Source organism: Procambarus clarkii, chromosome 80 (assembly GCF_040958095.1).
Source record: "Procambarus clarkii isolate CNS0578487 chromosome 80, FALCON_Pclarkii_2.0, whole genome shotgun sequence".
NCBI classification, from domain to species: Eukaryota; Metazoa; Arthropoda; class Malacostraca; order Decapoda; family Cambaridae; genus Procambarus; species Procambarus clarkii.
The window spans coordinates 13,740,787-13,764,493 of NC_091229.1; the positions used below are offsets into that span (position 1 = coordinate 13,740,787).

Sequence of the window (23,707 nt, forward strand, 5' to 3'; positions counted from 1 at the left end):
AACACACACAAATAGGTGAAGCAGTAGCCAACTTCTAACTCCTGTTAGTAAGCTTAGATCCATATTTTTTCCCCACAGCTCAAGCTTTACCCACTTACGCACCCCCCCCTCCCCATCCTTCTCATCCTCCCCATCCTCAACATCCACCCCATCCTCCCCATGCTGCCCAACCTCCCCATCCACCCCATCCTCCCCATCCTGCCCAACCTCCCCATCCACCCCATCCTCCCCATCCTGCCCAACCTCCCCATCCTCCCCATCTTGCCCAACGCTGCCCTAACACCAGCATCTTAGACAAGCATGCAAGTCCTTCAGAACACAGGGTATGTAAGGGAAGCTTCTGTAATAACAGGATGGAGAGTAGAGATAGGGAGGGAGAGTGTAGATAAGGAGGGAGAGTAGAGATAGAGAGAGAGAAAGAAGAGATAGGGAGAGAGAGAAAACATCCTGATCAATATTTAAGAATGTTCATATTTCATAAACAGGAACCATACAATCAGGAGCAAAGATGATACAGTTATCAATCATCAGAGGGGGGGGGGGAAGGAGGGGCACAGGAGCTGGAGCTTAATCTCGCGTAAACAAAGTAGATAAGAATAGCTATATAAAACTGTCCAGTTAAGAACAGTCGGGTAGGAATTGCTGGAAAGCAAAACAACAGCTAAAACTAAACTGATAAGAAAAGCAAGGTGAAAACGCTAAGTCAAACCAGGTAAGACCAGCCAGGTAAGACCAGCCAGGTAAGACCAGCCAGGTAAGACCAGCCAGGTAAGACCAGCCAGGTAAGACCAGCCAGGTAAGACCAGCCAGGTAAGACCAGCCAGGTAAGACCAGCCAGGTAAGAACAGCCAGGTAAGACCAGCCAGGTAAGACCAGCCAGGTAAGACCAGCCAGGTAAGAACAGCCAGGTAAGACCAGCCAGGTAAGACCAGCCAGGTAAGAACAGCCAGGTAATAACAGCCAGGTAAGAACAGCCAGGTAAGAACAGCCAGGTAAGACCAGCCAGGTAAGACCAGCCAGGTAAGAACAGCCAGGTAATAACAGCCAGGTAATAACAGCCAGGTAAGAACAGCCAGGTAAGAACAGCCAGGTAAGAACAGCCAGGTAAGACCAGCCAGGTAAGACCAGCCAGGTAATAACAGCCAGGTAATAACAGCCAGGTAATAACAGCCAGGTAAGAACAGCCAGGTAAGAACAGCCAGGTAATAACAGCCAGGTAATAACAGCCAGGTAATAACAGCCAGGTAATAACAGCCAGGTAAGAACAGCCAGGTAAGAACAGCCAGGTAAGAACAGCCAGGTAAGACCAGCCAGGTAAGACAGCCAGGTAATAACAGCCAGGTAATAACAGCCAGGTAATAACAGCCAGGTAAGAACAGCCAGGTAAGAACAGCCAGGTAAGAACAGCCAGGTAAGACCAGCCAGGTAAGACCAGCCAGGTAATAACAGCCAGGTAATAACAGCCAGGTAAGAACAGCCAGGTAAGAACAGCCAGGTAAGAACAGCCAGGTAAGACCAGCCAGGTAAGACCAGCCAGGTAAGACCAGCCAGGTAATAACAGCCAGGTAAGATCAGCCAGGTAATAACAGCCAGGTAATAACAGCCAGGTAAGAACAGCCAGGTAAGAACAGCCAGGTAAGAACAGCCAGGTAAGAACAGCCAGGTACGAACAGCCAGGTAATAACAGCCAGGTAAGAACAGCCAGGTAAGAACAGCCAGGTAAGAACAGTCAGGTAAGACCAGCCAGGTAAGAACAGCCAGGTACGAACAGCCAGGTAAGAACAGCCAGTTACGAACAGCCAGGTAAGACCAGCCAGGTAAGAACAGCCAGGTAAGAACAGCCAGGTAAGAACAGCCAGGTAAGAACAGCCAGGTAAGAACAGCCAGGTACGAACAGCCAGGTAAGAACAGCCAAGTAATAACAGCCAGGTAAGAACAGCCAGGTACGAACAGCCAGGTAAGAACAGCCAGGTACGAACGGCCAGGTAAGAACAGCCAGGTAAGACCAGCTAGGTAAGAACAGCCAGGTAATAACAGCCAGGTAAGAACAGCCAGGTACGAACAGCCAAGTAAGAACAGCCAGGTAATAACAGCCAGGTAAGAACAGCCAGGTACGAACAGCCAGGTACGAACAGCCAGGTATGAACAGCCAGGTAAGAACAGCCAGGTAAGAACAGCCAGGTAATAACAGCCAGGTAAGAACAGCCGGGTAAGAACAGCCAGGTACGAACAGCCAGGTAAGAACAGTCAGGTAAGACCAGCCAGGTAAGAATAGCCAGGTACGAACAGCCAGGTAAGAACAGCCAGGTAATAACAGCCAGGTAATAACAGCCAGGTACGAACAGCCAGGTAAAAACAGCCAGGTAATATCAGCCAGGTAAGAACAGCCAGGTAAGGACAGCCAGGTAAGAACAGCCAGGTACGAACAGCCAGGTAAGAACAGCCAGGTAAGAACAGCCAGGTAAGAACAGCCAGGTTAGAACAGCCAGGTACGAACAGCCAGGTAAGAACAGCCAGGTAATAACAGCCAGGTAAGAACAGCCAGGTAAGAACAGCTAGGTAAGAACAGCCAGGTACGAACAGCCAGGTAAGAACAGCCAGGTAATAACAGCCAGGTAAGAACAGCCAGGTAAGAACAGCCAGGTAAGAACAGCCAGGTAAGAACAGCCTGGTAAGACCAGCCAGGTAAGACCAGCCAGGTAAGAACAGCCAGGTAAGAACAGCCAGGTAAGAACAGCCAGGTAAGAACAGCCAGGTAATAACAGCCAGATAATAACAGCCAGGTAAGACCAGCCAGGTAAGACCAGCCGGGTAAGAACAGCCGGGTAAGAACAGCCAGGTAAGAACAGCCAGGTAAGAACAGCCAGGTATGAACAGCCAGGTATGAACAGTCAGGTAAGAACAGTCAAGTAAGAACAGCCAGGTAAGAACAGCCAGGTAAGAACAGCCAGGTAAGAACAGCCAGGTAAGAACAATCAGGTAAGAACAGTCAGGTAAGAACATCCATGTAAGAACATCCAGGTAAAAACAGTCAGGTAAGAACAGCCAGGTAAGAACAGTCAGGTAAGAACATCCAGGTAAGATCAGTCAGGTAAGAACAGCCAGGTAAGAACATCCAGATAAGAACAGCCAGGTAAGAACAGTCAGGTAAGAACAGTCAGGTAAGAACAGCCGGGTAAGAACAGCCAGGTAAGAACAGCCGGGTAAGAACAGCCAGGTAAGAACAACCGGGTAAGAACAGTCAGGTAAGAACAACCGGGTAAGAACAGTCAGGTAAGAACAGCCGGGTAAGAACAGCCAGGTAAGAACAGCCGGGTAAGAACAGCCAGGTAAGAACAACCGGGTAAGAACAGTCAGGTAAGAACAACCGGGTAAGAACAGTCAGGTAAGAACAGCCAGGTAAGAACATCCAGGTAAGAACAGCCAGGTAAGAACATCTAGGTAAGAACAGTCAGGTAAGAACAGCCAGGTAAGAACAGTCAGGTAAGAACATCTAGGTAAGAACAGCCAGGTAAGAACATCTAGGTAAGAACAGTCAGGTAAGAACATCCAGATAAGAACAGCCAGGTAAGAACAGTCAGGTAAGAACAGTCAGGTAAGAACAGCCGGGTAAGAACAGCCAGGTAAGAACAGCCGGGTAAGAACAGCCGGGTAAGAATAGTCAGGTAAGAACAGCCAGGAAAGAACATCCAGGTAAGAACAGTCAGGTAAGAACATCCAGATAAGAACAGCCAGGTAAGAACAGCCGGGTAAGAACAGCCAGGTAAGAACAGCCGGGTAAGAACAGCCAGGTAAGAACAACCGGGTAAGAACAGTCAGGTAAGAACAGCCAGGAAAGAACATCCAGGTAAGAACAGCCAGGTAAGAACATCTAGGTAAGAACAGTCAGGTAAGAACAGCCAGGTAAGAAAAGCCAGGTGAGAACAGCCAGGTAAGAATAGCCAGGAAAGAACAGCAGGTAAGAACAGCCAGGTAAGAACATCCAGGTAAGAACAGTCAGGTAAGAACAGCCAGGTAAGATCAGTCAGGTACGAACAGCCAGGTAAGAACAGACAAGAACAACTACTACAAAAGAACAGGCAAGCAATCTTCCACATTGGGGTAACTGATATGGTCTTTTGAATGTATCGGTCCTACTCAGCCTATAAAAAAAAGCATAGAGGTTTTTATCGGCTGTAACAGTGATGACAGATCTTCTCCCTCATCTAAGCCCAACCACTTGGGGTTTACGGCAGAGCGATGGTCTCGTTTCATGCAGGTCGGCGTTCAATCCCCGACCCTTCAAGTGGTTGGCCACCATTCCTTCCCCCGACCCATCCCAAATCCTTATCCTGACCCCTTTCCAGTGCTATATAAGAACATAAGAATAAAGGTAACTGCAGAAGGCGTTTTGGTCCATACGAGGCAGCTCCAGTTTATAACCACCCAATCCCACGCATATACATGTTCAACCCACGCTTGAAACAATCAAGGAACCCGACCTCCACCACGCCACGTGGCAACTGGTTCCACAAATCAACAACCCTGTTCCCGAACCAGTATTTACCCAGGTCTTTCCGAAATCTAAATTTATCCAGTTTATACCCATTGTTTCGTGTTCTGTTTTGTGTTGATACTTTCAATACCCAATTAATATCCCCTTTGTTATGTCCATTCATCCACTTGTAAACCTCTATCATGTCACCCCTAACTCTTCGCCTTTCCTGTGAATGCAATTTAAGCTTTGTTAATCTTTATTCATATGACAGATTTCTAATTTGGGGAATGAACTTTGTCATCCTACGCTGGTCAGTATTCCCTCATCAAGTGAATTGATATCCATTCTAAAGTACGGCGACCAAAACTGAACTGCATAATCTAAATGGGGCCTAACCAGAGCAAGATATAGCTGAAGAACCACACCAGGTGTCTTGTTACTAACGCTTCGTTTAATAAATCCCAGTGACCTATTTGCCTTATTACGAACATTTACGCATTGTTATTTTGATTTTAAATTCTTACTAATCATAACTCCCAGATCCCTTTCGCAATCCGACTTCGCAATCTCAACACCACCTAACTCGTATCTTGTAACTCTATCATCATTACCTAGCCTCAGAACTTTACATTTATCAGCATTAAACTGCATCTGTCAATATTTTGACCATTTCAAAACCCTATTTAGATCGCCTTGAAGTGATATTGAGTCATTTTCCGTGTTTATTTCCCTCCCGATTTTTTAATCATCGGTAAATTTGCAAATGTTGCTGCTCAAATCTGAATCTAAATCATTTATATATATTATAAACAACAGAGGTCCCAGGACAGAGCCTTGAGGCACTCCACTTACAACATTTTCCCACTCTGACTTAACCCCATTTATACTAACTCCTTTGGTACAGCCAAGCGCTAATCCAGCTTAATATAGCACCCCCAATACCATGAGCCTCTATCTTTTAATCAGTCTTTTATGTGTAACTATATCATAAAGTGAAGTCTAATGGCTTGGCGCTTTCCCCTGATATTTCCCCCTTCCCCTTCCCTCATCTAGGCTCAAACGGCCCTTTTGAATAATTCATCGCGTTTTGGAGTCCATCCCCCCCCCCCTCCCCACCCTCAACGGACAAAATATAATGTACTATAAATCATAGCGGCTCACTAACGTTCACGTTTTCCATGCATGTGTGGTTGGGTTAAGTTAGGGAGTTTGAGTATACCATGTTCTGTCGGTTGTGACACAGCTCACCACGAGTCACAGAGGGTCATAACAATGTAGCTGAAAATAATGGGTCTTTAACCTACACACATGAAATGAAGAAAGGAGAAGGTATGAAAGAAGAAAGAAAACAAAGAAGGTAAGAAGGAAGTAAGGCGACTGGCGCCGCCTCAGCCCCTCCCAGATAATAATAATAATAATAATAATAATAATAATAATAATAATAATAATAATAATAATAATATTTTATTTAGGAAAAGTACATACATAGATGCAGAGTTACAGACGTTCTGATTGATTTATAGATAGAGGTAGTACATACAATACCTAAAGCCACTATTACGCATAGCGTTTCGGGCAAGGTGAGGTGGAGAAAAAACACTGACTAAAATTTAAAAGTAATTGAGCTTAAAGTATAAATTGCGTCGAAAGAAAAAATAAAAGATAAAAAAGGGGGGACATGGAAGAAAATAGCCAATTTACAAGTTGGTCAACAAACAGCATTGTTTAAAAAAATAGTAAGACATGGGTTGACATTTAGGGGTAAGGTAGGTTACATGGAGATAATAAGGTAGTACTTAGTTTTCATCTTAAACTGGTTGAGGGAGGTACAGCCTTTGACATGATTGGGAAGGTCATTCCACATTCTGGGTCCCTTGATTTGTAGAGCATATCTAGTTTGATTAAGTACTCTTGGAATATCAAATAGGTATTTGTTTCTAGTGCGGTGCCCATGGGTTCTGTTACAACCTTCTAGGAAGCTATTAAGGTCAGGACTGACGTTACAATTCAGAGTTTTAAATATATAGAGTACACATGAGAGGATGTGCAGTGACTTAATATCTAATATATTCAGAGATTTGAGTAAGGGTACCGAGTGCTGTCTGGGGTTAGAGTTTGAAATTGTTCCAATAGCAGCTTTGTGTTGAGTAATTAGAGGACGTAAATGATTTTGGGTAGTAGAACCCCAAGCACAAATACCATAGTTGAGATAAGGATAGATGAGAGATTAATAGAGCGTCACCAGGGCAGGGCGAGGAACATAATATCTGATCTTAGAAAGAATGCCAAAAGTTTTCGAAACTTTTTTTCTGCTATATTTAGAATGTGTCTCTGGAAATTCAGCTTGTTATCGATGAGGACACCAAGGAATTTACCATCAACTTTACTACTAATTTGGATATTGTTTATTCTTAGATTAATTTCATTTGAGGATTTATTACCAAACAAAATATAGAAAGTTTTGTCAATGTTAAGGGTGACTTTGTTAGCAGTTAGCCAAAGATGGACTGTATTTAGTTCAGTATTCACAGTGACATTTAGAGCAAGGGGGTCAGGACTGGAGAAAATGAAAGTTGTGTCATCAGCAAATAAGATTGGTTTGAGGTGTTGAGAGGCATTTGGAAGGTCATTAATGTAGATGAGAAAGAGGAGAGGGCCAAGTATGCTGCCCTGTGGAACACCAATGTTTATGGGTAGTGTGGGAGAAATGGAATTATTCACAGAAACATACTGGAGCCTGTCAGTAAGGTAAGACTGAAGGTATTGCAGGGAGTGACCTCTGACTCAATAATGATATAATTTAAGAAGAAGGTTTTGGTGGGTGACAGTGTCAAAAGCCTTACGCAGGTCCACAAATAACCCAACAGGGAACTTATTTTTATCAAGAGCTGTATGTATCAAGTTAATCATATTAATAGGTGCATCATTAGTGCTTTTATTGGTCTGAAACCATATTGGCAAGATCTAAGTATATTGAGTTTGGCTAGATATGAGTAAATCTGCTTGTAGATTAGCTTTTCAAATATTTTTGACAAAGTTGGCAGAATTGATATAGGTCTGTAATTGTTGACATCAGTGAGATCACCACATTTGTGGACAGGGGTTACTCTCGCTTTTTTTTAGAATATCCGGAAAGGTTTGGAGTTCAAGTGATTTGTTGAAGAGCAATGCAATGGCAGGAGCTAGAAATCTGGAGGCTTTTTTGTAAATTAGAGTTGGTATCTCATCAAGGGCACTAGACTTAGTTTTAAGGGAAAGTATTACCTCATTCACATCAGAGAAAGTAGCGGGAGCTAGGTACAGAGACTGTGGATAGTTACCTGTAAGGTAGTCTTTAATATTAGTGAGTGAGGATGGAATATCATGAGCAAGGGATGTAACAATGGATGAAAAGAACCTATTGAACTCAATAGCAGTGTCTGAGGCTGAAAGCACACCATCGTCATTGGATAGGAGAATTGTTTTTTTATTCAAAATCCTTTTTGATCCTAATATTTTGGAGATAGTGCTCCATGTTTTCTTAATGTTGCTCTTAATTTGGGCAAATTTATTTTGGTAGTATTTTATTTTGGCTCTTCTAATTATTTTAGACAGCATGGATGAGTAAATCTTTGAAAATTCTTTGGAGACGACTCCTAACCAATACTTCTTTTCAAGGTCATGTTTTTTATTAATAGATTTAAGTATACCCTTTGTAAGCCATGGAGTGTTTAACCTTTTATTTGTAACTTGTTTCGTTAGCATTGGACAGTGGGAGTTATAAAGGCTGAGAGTTTTCTGAAGAAATGTTTGCACTGCTAGGTTGATGTTCACTATGTCACCTAATTCACCCTCCTAGTTGATGTTAGCAGCAGCAGCAGCAATAAAGTTGTCTATAGAAGTTTCATTGTGCAGCCTAAAGCTTATCTTCCTTGTCTCTAGAGGTGGTTTATTAATGTTGGTTAGGAGAAATGAGGGGTAATGGTCTGTGGTCCTATCAATGATTATCCCTGACTCTCTCGACTCTGAGAGAGATCTCGACTCTCTCTCCCCCGCGTCTCTCACCTCTACGCTGTTGGAGAGACCGCAATTGATCAGGTCAGTCACAGCTCCACTACCTCAGCCAGTTCACGAGATTAGAGAAACAATCGAGTCATAGCTTCTTTTGCCTAATACCAGGTATACAAACCTTAGCTACTCCAACTAACCTATCGAGAGATAGGGAAAGAGACAATGACAGAGACAGACAAACAGACAGATGGGGTCGCCCCAGGCACAGCCGGGAATCCCATCTTGTACACATATATGTAACAGTTGGGTTATTTTTTTAATTATCAGGGGAAAGCGCCAAGCCATTGCGAATATATAGCACTGGAAAGGGGTCAGGATAAGGATTTGGGATGGGACGGGGGGGAAGGAATGGTGCCCAGTTGCTTGCGGACGGTCGGGGATTGAACGCCGACCTGCATGAAGCAAGACCGTCGGTCTACCATCCACCCCAAGTGGTTGGGTAACAATTAGGTTAAATATAAACAAGAGATGCCCCGCATGACTCTACAGCCCAGCGGCAGCTTCCTCTACTCACAGGTCCTGATGTGAAGGGCAAGAGTTGGAAGGAAAGAAGGGCCGGGTACACGTACCTGTGTTTTGATCAAGAGTGCTGGGACACCCGAGGTACACCACTCTCTCATCCTGAAGACATAATCATTCAATTAATAATGAAAAAAATACAAAACTAGTTAAATACAAAGTAATTTAAAAATTTTAAAACAATAATGTAAATAATAATAATGATAATTACTTTTATAGCAATAGAAACAAGAGAATTCAATAATCTTCTTGTTAATAATAAGAATAATTTAATAATAACAAATAATTAATAATACTAATTAAAGCTGTAATAGAAATATCAACAATACTAAGCTGTTTATTGTACTCATAATAGATTATTGCTGAGTCTTATATCATAGCTGAGGCTGTAACCAAGATCCTTAAGAAACCTTCTTGCACTCTCTCCCCATGAACTTAGGGTCTCAGATCCTATTGAAACGAATGATCTAATTCCCTGTAGTTGGCTGACTTGTATCTTTCTCTGCGTGTCGCCGCGGCTCCTGCTTGGCCGGCAGAGAGGTTGATGTATGTGGTTGCCAGGGTGGATACACAAGTATAGTCCCATGCCAACTGTCTGCCACCCTTCCAAGGGCGCAGTGTAATTCCGTCTGGTCGGCCGGCAAAGCTAATAGAGTTATGGATAGAGGGGCCGGAAATGGCGATGTACGGCACAATGTACTGCATCTCTTCTGACCATGTTGAAGGCATTCTTAAAGTCCAGTTTGAGCAGGGCCTTTTCGTCAGAAATGTTGGTGATGTATGTTCGTGCTGTATGAGCAGCCGTTTCACAGCCTTGGAGGATCCCAAATTCTAGCTGAATTGGTTTCAGCAATTCAGCCGCTTGCTGGCTGACAACCCTCGTAGCAGCCTTGGCAACCAGGCGTCGGAGAGTGTTGCCAACAGCGATTGGCCTGATTCCTTCGTCCTTCTTTTTGAGAGCACAGAGGGAGGCACCAAAAAAGAGAGGCCTGATGACCTCAGGTATATCACCAGCCAGGCACATGTTGACGGACCTTGTGAGTTCCATAAGAAGATCTTGTGCAGCATCACCAACCGCAGGATTTAACATTTGCTTGATGTGTTGAGGAGAAGCAGCAAGAGGTGGTATAGGTCAATAGGCCTTCTGCAGTTACTTCCATTCCTATGTTTTCATACCCAATTTATACCCATTGTTTCGTGTTCTATCTTGTGTTTATCACCTCACCCAAAACTTTTATCCCATATCACCTCACCCAAAAAGAGTATAAGTACGATGAATTTGTATGTGTAAACTAAGTCTTTGAAAATGTAATAAGAAATTACGAAACGCGTTCAGGCGTCAGACAATAAATAAAAATGAATTTTGGAGCATTGATATTTCAATTACCATCGATAGTGAAGAACAACATAAGAAATATTGAGAAAATTTATGTTAGAATTATTAATCTTACCTTTTCGGTCATATACAACAACATATGTTTACAAGAAAGACTGCTACCAATATATATATATATATATATATATATATATATATATATATATATATATATATATATATATATATATATATATATATCTGCCCAGGCGGATATAAAGGTCTGATCAGCAATCTTATCCTCATTCTACTTTGCTCTGATGAAGGCGAATTAGCCGAAAACGCGTTAAGCATTTTCTATTTTTCATATGTGGTTATTCTGCATATATATATATATATATATATATTAGTATATTTTGGTAGCAGTCTTTCCTGTAGACATATATTATTAAATATGACCGAAAAAGTAAGATTAATAATTCTAACACGAATTTTCTCAATCTTTCGTACATTACGCTTCACTGTTGGAGGTAAATCAAAAATCACTTCTCCAAAATTCATTTTTATTTCTAGTCTGACGCGACACGGGCGCGTTTCGTAAAACTTATTACATTTTCAAAGACTTCACAAATACACAACTGATTAGAACGTATCTCGGATTTTATATCTACATTTGAGTGAGGTGGGAAGGGTGATGTGGCATTAACACAAGACAGAACAGGAGGGGATATTAATAGGGTATTAAAAGTATCAACACAAGACAGAACAGAAACAATGGGTATTGAATAGAAGTGTTTGTAGAAAGCCTATTGGTCCATATTTCTTGATGCTTCTATATTGGAGCGGAGTCTTGAGGTGGGTAGAATATAGTTGTGCAATAATTGGCTGTTGATTGCTGGTGTTGACTTCTTGATGTGTAGTGCCTCGCAAACGTCAAGCCGCCTGCTATCGCTGTATCTATCGATGATTTCTGTGTTGTTTACTAGGATTTCTTTGGCGATGGTTTGGTTATGGGAAGAGATTATATGTTCCTTAATGGAGCCCTGTTGCAACAGGGCTCCATTAAGGGCTCTATATATATATATATATATATATATATATATATTAGGGCTCTATATATATATATATATATATATATATATATATATATATATATATATATATATATATATATATATATTTATATATATATATATATATATATATATATATATATATATATATATATATATATATATATGTCGTACCTAGTAGCCAGAATGCACTTCTGAGCCTACTATGCAAGGCCTGATTTGCCTAATAAGCCAAGTTTTTATGAATTAATATATTTTCTCTAATTTTTTTCTTATTAAATGATACAGCTACCCATTTCATTATGTATGAGGTCAATTTTTTATTATTGGAGTTAAAATTAACGTAGATATATGACCGAACCTAACCAACCCTACCTAACCTAACCGAACCTATCTTTATAGGTTAGGTTAGGTTAGGTAGCCAAAAAAGTTAGGTTAGGTTAGGTTAGGTAGTCGAAAAACAATTAATTCATGAAAACTTGGCTTATTAGGCAAATCGGGCCTTGCATAGTAGGCTGAGAAGTACGTTCTGGCTACTAGGTACGACATATATATATATATATATATATATATATATATATATATATATATATATATATATATATATATTTGATGAATATATATATATGTCTTGATGGTCAAGCGGATTAAGGCGTCCCTGTACATACCAGTTGTGTTGCTCCTGGGAGTATGGGTTCGAGTCACTTCTGGGGTGTGAGTTTTCAGTTATATATATATATATATATATATATATATATATATATATATATATATATATATATATATATATATATATATATATTTTAAGATGAATAGGAAAACCAGGGATATACTGAACATCTTGTATCAGAATCTTTACTTTAAAAAACATAACGTTTCGAATACTTCTCGTATTCATCATCAGATCTAAAAGAAAAAACAGAAATCACAGTCAAATAGCTGGTAAACAAAGAACTCATACTGAATATAATTGCCTATCAAAGAAAGGAAAAAGCTTAAAAAACAAAACACTTAAGCGCACTTAAAGTGATCAATACAAATAAAACTTATTAACTGTCACATATATTAAAACTAATTTAAAATCCATTAAACTACAAGATGAAATTTATAACTACTAAAACAAACCATTCTATTAAACTTACGTAAAGTGATCAGAAGTGAAACTTGATACCTAACACATAGATACTAAACACTATAACAAATATTTATATAATGTCTACAAATCTACAAAAAATGTATGTAAAATACAAACAGAATAAACGACAATTATAAAGTACTAACCAAAATCTTATAAAAAACTCAAATATTAAATAAAATTAAATACCAAAAAATGTATTATATATCCTACATAGAAGATTATATTAATGTACAATGTTAAGACTTGAAATAAGTAAGAAAGGGCAAGGACATGGTAAACTAAACAAAATTAAACTACCAAAATAAACTAAAAATCAAATTACAGGGCCTACTGTGCACTATACAGTGTACAATTGAACAGCTGAAAGGTTGCTATTTAACAGAGGCCGCAGTTCCTTTATATATAAGGATTCCATTACTCTCAAATCTGACTGGCCATTCATACAAGTGTCCAGAATTTTAAAATCAGATTCCAGCAGAGAATGATCAAACTCATAACAATGGTTTCTAATCTCCGAAAATGCTGGTTTAGACAATGGTAATCCAGTCCTAAAAGATAATCCCCGGTGCTCAAGTATCCTAATCTTAAAGTTCCGAATGGAACTCCCGACATATCCAGCATTACAGCTGGAACAATTATACATATATACGACATTTGAGCACAAGGGGATAGGCACTTTATCTTTAAATTTAAAATAAGAGCCTATGGTATTTGTGTTGACAAAAATAAATCTAAAGTCTACTTGAGGATAACACTGCTGCAACAGTCTCCTCAAACGACTCCTTACAGAAAAGCTAATACTGCCATAAAATGGTAATTTAATATATTTAAGATTCCTTTCCACTGTAGTAATCCTACACGATGGATGAAACTTCTTATTTAAGAAATTCCTTATAAAAGTATAAACCATATGCACAGGATAACCATTATTTGAAAAAAATTTCACAAGAAAATTAATTTCCTGATCAAAGTTATTCCAATTAGAACATAAAACAAAGGCCCTATTCAGTAGAGTGTTAATAGCATTTTTCTTAAAAATATCAGGAACAAAGGAATTAAAATTTAAACCTAAACCAGTAAAGGTTGGTTTCCTAAAAACATTAGTGTTGAACCCATTGAGGTTATTCACTTTTACATCAAGAAACGACAATGAATTATCAACTTCACACTCTGCAGTAAACCGTATATTACTATGTTGTGCATTAAGATACTCTCTAAATTTCTCAATATGACATTGGTCCCTAAACAACAAAAAAGTGTCATCTACATATCTCCTGTACAAGACTGGTTTAAAGGCCAAAGGACAATTATCAAGCCAATTTATTTCGTGAAAACTCAAAAAAGCATTAGCCAGTGCAGGACCTAAAGGAGACCCCATTGCTACTCCATCAATTTGTTTATAATAAATATTATTAAACATAAAGATGGAGTCTTTAAATGCTATTTCTAACAGCCGTCTGAATATTTTACAACAAAATCCAGACACTAAGTTAGTGTCAGCAAATAATTGACTTACACAGATAAGTCAATTATTTATAATAATAATAATTGACTTACACAGATATATCTGTGTAAGTCAATTATTTGCTGACACTAACTTAGTGTCTGGATTTTGTAGTAAAATATTCAGACGGCTGTTAGAAATAGCATTTAAAGACTCCATCTTTATGTTTAATAATATTTATTATAAACAAATTGATGGAGTAGCAATGGGGTCTCCTTTAGGTCCTGCACTGGCTAATGCTTTTTTGAGTTTTCACGAAATAAATTGGCTTGATAATTGTCCTTTGGCCTTTAAACCAGTCTTGTACAGAAGATATGTAGATGACACTTTTTTGTTGTTTAGGGACCAATGTCATATTGAGAAATTTAGAGAGTATCTTAATGCACAACATAGTAATATACGTTTTACTGCAGAGTGTGAAGTTAATAATTCATTGTCGTTTCTTGATGTAAAAGTGAATAACCTCAATGGGTTCAACACTAATGTTTTTAGGAAACCAACCTTTACTGGTTTAGGTTTAAATTTTAATTCCTTTGTTCCTGATATTTTTAAGAAAAATGCTATTAACACTCTACTGAATAGGGCCTTTGTTTTATGTTCTAATTGGAATAACTTTGATCAGGAAATTAATTTTCTTGTGAAATTTTTTTCAAATAATGGTTATCCTGTGCATATGGTTTATACTTTTATAAGGAATTTCTTAAATAAGAAGTTTCATCCATCGTGTAGGATTACTACAGTGGAAAGGAATCTTAAATATATTAAATTACCATTTTATGGCAGTATTAGCTTTTCTGTAAGGAGTCGTTTGAGGAGACTGTTGCAGCAGTGTTATCCTCAAGTAGACTTTAGATTTATTTTTGTCAACACAAATACCATAGGCTCTTATTTTAAATTTAAAGATAAAGTGCCTATCCCCTTGTGCTCAAATGTCGTATATATGTATAATTGTTCCAGCTGTAATGCTGGATATGTCGGGAGTTCCATTCGGAACTTTAAGATTAGGATACTTGAGCACCGGGGATTATCTTTTAGGACTGGATTACCATTGTCTAAACCAGCATTTTCGGAGATTAGAAACCATTGTTATGAGTTTGATCATTCTCTGCTGGAATCTGATTTTAAAATTCTGGACACTTGTATGAATGGCCAGTCAGATTTGAGAGTAATGGAATCCTTATATATAAAGGAACTGCGGCCTCTGTTAAATAGCAACCTTTCAGCTGTCCAATTGTACACTGTATAGTGCACAGTAGGCCCTGTAATTTGATTTTTAGTTTATTTTGGTAGTTTAATTTTGTTTAGTTTACCATGTCCTTGCCCTTTCTTACTTATTTCAAGTCTTAACATTGTACATTAATATAATCTTCTATGTAGGATATATAATACATTTTTTGGTATTTAATTTTATTTAATATTTGAGTTTTTTATAAGATTTTGGTTAGTACTTTATAATTGTCGTTTATTCTGTTTGTATTTTACATACATTTTTTGTAGATTTGTAGACATTATATAAATATTTGTTATAGTGTTTAGTATCCATGTGTTAGGTATCAAGTTTCACTTCTGATCACTTCACGTAAGTTTAATAGAATGGTTTGTTTTAGTAGTTATAAATTTCATCTTGTAGTTTAATGGATTTTAAATTAGTTTTAATATATGTGACAGTTAATAAGTTTTATTTGTATTGATCACTTTAAGTGCGCTTAAGTGTTTTGTTTTTTAAGCTTTTTCCTTTCTTTGATAGGCAATTATATTCAGTATGAGTTCTTTGTTTACCAGCTATTTGACTGTGATTTCTGTTTTTTCTTTTAGATCTGATGATGAATACGAGAAGTATTCGAAACGTTATGTTTTTTAAAGTAAAGATTCTGATACAAGATGTTCAGTATATCCCTGGTTTTCCTATTCATCTTAAAATTAAGATTCCCGAAGGGAACATCGATCATAAATATATATATATATATATATATATATATATATATATATATATATATATATATATATATGTCGTACCTAGTAGCCAGAACGCACTTCTCAGCCTACTATGCAAGGCCAGATTTGCCTAATAAGCCAAGTTTTCCTGAATTAATATAATTTCTCTAATTTTTTTCTTATGAAATGATAAAGCTACCCATTTCATTATGTATGAGGTCAATTTGTTTTATTGGAGTTAAAATTAACGTAGACATACGACCGAACCTAACCAACCCTACCTAACCTAACCTAACCTATCTTTATAGGTTAGGTTAGGTTAGGTTAGGTAGCCGAAAATGTTAGGTTAGGTTAGGTTAGGTAGGTTAGGTAGTCGAAAAAGCATTAGTTCATGAAAACTTGGCTTATTAGGCAAATCGGGCCTTGCATAGTAGGCTGAGAAGTGCGTTCTGGCTACTAGGTACGATATATATATATATATATATATATATATATATATATATATATATATATATATATATATATATATATATACATATATATACATATATATAAACATATGTCGAACCTAGAAGCCAGAATGCACTTCTCAGCCTACTGGGCAAGGCCTGATTTGTCTAATAGGCCGAGTGATTTTCCTTATTTCCAAAAAATAGTTTCCAGTGAAAAAAAGGTCTGATGAAGACCTTTTGTGCCCTCTGTAATGCTTTTTGCACTACCGCTCACAGGATGGGTATGGGGTGCACAATAAATTAGCCGCCTCCGGCGGCAACAATAAAAAAATTTATTTGTATCTACCATAGATATTTTACTCATAAGCTATTCAATGTACTTCACTAATAATAGCCAGCTTTACCTATCCAGTGTCCACTAAACCACATTTGCACCACCAACTTCACAATCACTTACACAGATAACTTCATCGGCTGATGGTAATTTTGTAGAATATCTAAGATAACCGCTTTCCCATGCCCCAATATCCAGAGTAATTCACAGCATACTGGTAGGCCTCTACGATACGTGAATCGTCTATTGCAAACCCCCCATGCCAGCCCTATTGTGTTGCTGCAATATGTATTCTTCCAAGATCTGAATTGCATAATTAAAACTTACCGTTCATAAATTGTTATAATAATGGAAGATATTAATGGTTAAGACGTTGTTTACCTTGCCAAAGGCGGCGCTGAAGCCACAGTATCGGACATCGGCTGAAAAAATAGTTGTTGTATTAGTGACATGAAAGTTAAAGATTTCCCTCACTCTCTTCCTCCCTCTCCAATTTACATGAATTTTTAATTTACATCAATTTACATCACCTAATACATCACCAATTTACATCCCCTATTAAATCAAAACCAGACTCCAGAACGGCGACCCAGAGGGAGTACGCCATCGCATAACATTCAATTGAGCAACACAAAACATCAACAGTGATATAAATACTGAGTACTAGAGAGAAAAGACGCATGTCGAGGCTCACTTGTGTTGGGTCGCAGCCTCAAGGGCGAGTGGGCGCCCGCAGGCAGGAGCAGACACTGGCCCTCGGGGATGACGGAGTGATGGGTCCCTCTCCTGAAAAAGTAGGACGCCCGCGGTGCGCACATCTGTAAACCACGGGCATAAAGTACCTGATTTGATACGTCTGTATATACATACATCGTCTGGATGTTATTTATATATACATATATGTGTATATGTGTGTGTAAGTGGAATTGAACTCAACACAATAAATTCATTTGCATTTTTGTATGATTATTTTTATTCCATGTAGATACATTTTACCATCTAGATTCTAGAATGGTAGAAGGTCCCTATAAGTGATCTACTTGGGCTGGACGGTAGAGCGACGGTCTCGCTTCATGCAGGTCGACGTTCAATCCCCGACCGTCCAAGAGGTTGGGCGCCATTCCTTCCCCGCCCGTCCCACCCCAAATCCTTATCCTGACCCAATCCAAGAGCTACATAGTCGTAATGGCTTGGCGCTTTCCCCTGATAATTCCCTCCCCTTCCCCATTCATATATATAAATACATACATATGTATGTATGTATGTATGTATGTATGTATGTATGTATGTATGTATGTATGTATGTATGTATGTATATATATATGTATGTATATGTATATATATATATATATATATATATATATATATATATATATATATATATATATGTATATATATATATGTATATGTATATATATAGCGCTTTTTCACCCTCTGGAATCTAGACTTACAGTCTAGAGGGTGAAGAAACACTACATCATTTAGTTTTCCTGTTTTAGTTCAACGTTTCGTCAGCAACGTGGCGTCAGGAATATAGACATGGTACACACAACACAAGTACACTGAAATTACATGCAAGAACATACATATGTTTAGGGTCTCGGTAGTACTGTCGGGTTCGTTCTCGACCCACAATGGAGAATTCCGGGTTCGAATCCTGGGCGGGACAGAAATTGTTGGGACATTTCCTATCACCTAATGCCTTTGTTCACCTAGCAGTTAGTAGGTACTCAGGAGTCAGTCAGCTTGTTGAGGGGTTGCATCCTGGGCGGGATCAGTAATTTGACCTTGGGGAGCCTAACGTATATGAATACACTCTGGCTGCCTGTCCCCAGACACACTGCATTATTATTAGTACTTACCAGTATGGCCTAAAGTGGACGTAATTTGAAAATAAAAACAAAATAAAAATAAATTTGGGATTTTTTCAACAACAGTAAGTTAATGGTCCTCTGGTAGGTTAGGTGGGCAGGAAATTCTCATAAAGTTTCAAAACGTTATAAAAAAACGTTAATTGAAAGTTTCTTCTCCTAACCTTTCTGAGTAAGCCGGACGACTCAAACAGAAAACGGGACAGTACGTCACTTTTATGAGCCGATTTCATTTCAAATTACGTCCAAATTTGGCCATAGCGCGCATACGAGCGAAAAGCGACGTTATTTTTAAGAGGACGGGTTGGATGCGTTGTTGCTTTATTTCTCCCTCCAATAAGTGGAGTGCGAGATGCCTACTCGGAGTACTCGGAGTGTTAGTACCGCATCCAATATAACATACACTGCCGAGCGTAGAGTCTACAGAATTACTTTTATATTCATATACTCCAATGGTACACTTCTGTTTGTCAGAGGTGGATATGGTGTTTTTAATGATAAGAGAAGCTGTACGAGGGTTCTTATTGCCACTTCAAGATCTCATTACACTTGATCATGTTACTTTACAGTTTCATTACACTCGATCATGTTACTTTACGGCCTCGTTACACTTGATCATGTTACTTCACAGCATCATTACACTCGATCATGTTACTTTACGGCCTTACTACACTCGATCATGTTACTTTAGGCCTCACTACACTCGATCATGTTACTTTAGGCCTCACTACACTCGATCATGTTACTTTAGGCCTCACTACACTCGATCATGTTATTTACCGCCTCACTACACTCAATAATGTTACTTTATAACTTCACTACACTCGATCATGTTACTTTACGGCCTCACCACACTTGATCATGTTACTTTACAGCTTCACCACACCTGATCAAGTTACTACACGGCTTCACTACACTTGATCATGTTACTAGCCAGCTTCACTACACTCGATCATGTTACTTGACAGCTTCACTACACCCGAACACCAATTCCGATGTTACACACTTCACGTCAACAGTCGTAGACTCTCCTAGGTGTCCCATATCTGCCGGTGAAGCCCACAGATAACCACTCTCTTCCCAGGACCACGAGGTTCAGCGGCTTCCTCTGGATTAGCTATACCAAACTCTGCCTCGCTCCTACCAAACGTAAAGCAGCACAGCAATCGAGCAGCTGCTCATTCCAGGTTAGGTTAAGGTTACTTTAAGTTAAGGTTAGGTTACTTTAAGCTTCATTGTGTTTGGTTACGTTAATACCATGTATTACTAATGATAATGTGAAATATAGAATTCGAAAACTATTTCAGTATGCACGAGAATTCCATTTACAGAAAACCAAATTCTTCAAAGAAAACATTTTCAATATATATTTTTTATATTTTAAACCAACAATTTATAATACAAAAAGTTATAACGAGAATAATCTCTCTTTATGACAAGGGTTCATCTGCCAGTCTACATGTAGACTATTACTGGATCTGTAATATGCTTTCAGATCATCACAAATATCTAGATAACTATCCAGGCGGTTTGAATGAGGGGTGTGGTTCATCATGGTAATAGATTTGCTGTGAGGACGGGCTCGTTGTAGGAGTGAAGAGATATTATGAAGTTGAAAATGTTTGAAAAACTATATGGAAAGCAAAACCACATTTTCGGATTTCATAAAAGTCCCTCTGTAGCCTGCCCTCTCGATCGTTCCCACCGTCACTAAACTGATGTACTAAATTCCCTGAACTTATCCTAACTGAGGACCAACAAATAGAACGCGACAATGTTAACTTTGCTTGACATTGTCAGTTTAATTGATTTATAAGTCAAAATATGATGTGCTATTCAAGAGAACAGGTTGCACTGTCTTCAACAGAATCCTGATATCCAAGCCACAACAAAAAATGAATAAATGACGAAGTTTCGGTCTGTCCTGAACATTTATCAATTCGTATAATTCGATAATGGTCCAGAACGGACCGAAACGTCGTTGTCTCTTCACTTTCAACTGTGGGTTGAATATCAACTCTTCAGCCACGATGTTATTCTTAGAGGGAGGCAATGGGTCCTACTCCAACCAGCCTTTGATAGCCCTCACCACCTATGTGTCATCCAGAAAAGTTGAGTGAGTCTAGCCCAAAGCATCTTCCCTCCATCCTTGGACAAACAAACACACATTCTCCGTCATTCACATAAATCACATTAGCTTATTGATCAACCCACAACAATATGTACATTAGTCCTCATTATAGTCCAAGACTAATGTATACTCAATGTATACGCATCGAGTAGCGGGGAACATTTTTCGGTGTAAATATCCGTGTAAGAATAGAAACAAACTCTAGACTCTAAAAAGACTCAAAAACCCCAAGTGTGGATGGATTTCAATCCAAAGTCATAAAGGAACTGATAGATGCACTATGAATACCACTGAAACTCCTATTCAGAAAATCCCTGGACCAAGGGATAGTTTCACTTGGATTGGAAATATGCAAATGTTACCCCTAATCTCAAAAAAGGCAGAAAACTACCGCCTGATCAGCTTGACATCACACATCGGCAAGCTCATGGAGAGAATCCTCAGGGAGGGAATCATACAACATCTCACAGATATCAATCTTGTAAAATCAATGCAACATGGGTTTGTTAAAAATAGATCCTGCCTTACAAACCTGCTCACATTTCTGGAAACGGTAACAATCTATTCAGACAAAGGACTTCCGGTAGATGTAGCTTACATGGACTTTGCTAAAGCTTTTCACAAGGTTCAATATGAGAGACTGGCAAGGAAATTACAGGCACATGGAATAAATGGGAGAATACCGGAATGGATAAAACAATGGTTAAAACATAGAAAACAAAGGGTCGTGCTAAATGGGAATGAATCTGACTGGGGAAATGTGCTAAGTGGGGTGCCACAGGGGTCCATTTTGGGGCCAACCCTTTTTGTCACATATACATCAATGACATAGATGAGAATATTACAAATCACATCATCAAATTTGCAGATGGCATTAAGATCTGTGGTAAAGTGGGAAGTGAAAGTGATATTGAGACCTTACAAAGAGATCTGCATGAACTCCACAAATGGTCAGATGAATGGCAAATGCTTTTTAATGTCGATAAATGCAAGACCTTGCATGTGGGGCACAACAATCCACGTCACAACTACCAAATTGACAGCACTACCTTGCAACAGATGGATGAAGAAAAGGACCTTGGAGTTAGAAGTCATCATTCACTAAAAGTTGTACAACAAGTGGAAGCGCCAGTAAAAAAGTTAACCAAACCCTGGGAATAATCCAGCGTGCCGTTACCTTCAAGGAAAAGAAAGTAGTCGTTCAGTTGTATAAGTCTCTGGTGCGCCCCACCTGGATTATTGCATGCAGGCATGGAGACCTTATCTTCAGAAAGACAGCTGCTCTGGAGAAGGTGCAACACCGGGCAACAAAAATCATCCCAGAGCTTAGTCATATCCCGTATCAGGAACGGTTGAGGGCCACAGGGCTACCAACACTGCTGACCAGGCATGACAGGGCGGATCTCATCGAAACCTTTAAAATACTGAACAGTTTGGAGGATATCGATCAGGACAATTTCTTCAGAAGGTCAGATATAACACAAACAAGGAGGAACGGGTTCAAGCTCAACAAGCCACAATGTAGGACATAAAACAGGAGATGCTTTTTCACCCATCGAGTTGTAAACCCGTGGAACCGCCTACCCGCCGATGCCGTAAACGACAAAACTCTGCTGGGTTTTAAAATACAGCTGGAAAAGATCATCAGGGTAAATGGGGGGACCTTTGACAACCCCCCGGCTTCCTTGTCCTCATCGAGGCCACTAGTAGCCTTCAGGTAAATTCAGAATTCAGACGTGACGGCTTTGCTTGTGTCTTAATTGGCTTCCGGTGTAGAGGTATCTCCCGCCTCACATTCTTTGCTACTAAACGAATTTCACAATGACATCATTATTTTACCATGATCCCTTTGCTAAAATTACTGTTTGAACGATGTATAAAGGTCCTCGGAGCCTCGTATTTGGAGACCCTTGATGCCAAATCTGACCAGTTCTTCACGTGCACTAAACTGACTCTCTCCCTCTCCGCCCCTGTGCTAAATTATTATGTATACAATTATTTGGATAATTAGTGCTATATTTTGGTAGTTTTGGGCGTGAATCAGCAAATGGATTAATAATTAGAGAGGAGAAATAAGGGAGGGACCTGCTCTTGACGTCAAATATCTTCCCATATATACACATAGATGTTTTCGAACACCTATCTGCATATATACTAAGATATATCATATGTTTGGTATACAGTTAATATACATGACCCACCTGCACACTAAATATTTTGTAGCTGACAATCAGTACAATATTGCAAACATGTGTTATTGTTTTGTAAACACCGACATTCTCGTAAACACATTAGTCATACTTGGGAGACTCAGAAACCGTAAATTACTCAAAACAAATATATTACACTTTACCACATAGCGTAATATTTCTTAAAAAGTACTTCCACAGTTATTAAAATCACGAATCAACAGATCTTAACGCATGTATGGAGAGAATTGAGATTGAATAATTACACCTACCAGGAGTGGCGAGGCTGTGGAGGACCCAGCAAGCACTGTGGAGCCGAAGCCCATGCTGTAGCTACCATTCCCGTGACGTGTGAGGTCTCTCTTGACGTCTGGAAGGGGGTGGTAAGGATTATAGATGGTTTGTCGTGGTGTTGTTAGCTTTGGCAGGCTGGTAGTTAGTGATAGATGAACAACTGGAGGACAAAAAATTATAGTCGTAGTCATATATAATCCACCACCAAATGACAGAAAACCCAGACAGGAATATGATAGAAACAACATGGCCACCATTAACATAATAGAGAGAGCAGCTTCTGTTGCCAGCAGGAATGGATCTAGACTACTAATCATGAGAGACTTCAACCACAGGAAGATAGACTGGGAGAACGGAGATCCGCATGGAGGACCTGAAACATGGAGAGCTAAGCTGCTGGACGTGGCAACAAGACACTTTCTAAG

General features: G+C 39.1%; 1 protein-coding gene across 1 annotated transcript in view; it reads right to left on the bottom strand.

Moving 5' to 3' along the window:
* Positions 1-23,359, bottom strand: part of LOC138357758 (integrin alpha-IIb-like) — a 148,422-nt gene extending 125,063 nt beyond the window's left edge. The window contains exons 1-4 of the mRNA XM_069314765.1: positions 23,261-23,359; positions 17,492-17,615; positions 17,179-17,219; positions 9,097-9,148 (exon numbers count right to left, since the gene is read on the bottom strand). Of these exons, the coding sequence (XP_069170866.1) occupies positions 9,097-9,148; positions 17,179-17,219; positions 17,492-17,615; positions 23,261-23,314 (271 nt within the window). The 5' untranslated portion in view covers positions 23,315-23,359. The remainder of the gene's footprint in view (positions 1-9,096; positions 9,149-17,178; positions 17,220-17,491; positions 17,616-23,260) is intronic.
* Between the last annotated feature and the right edge of the window lie 348 nt (positions 23,360-23,707).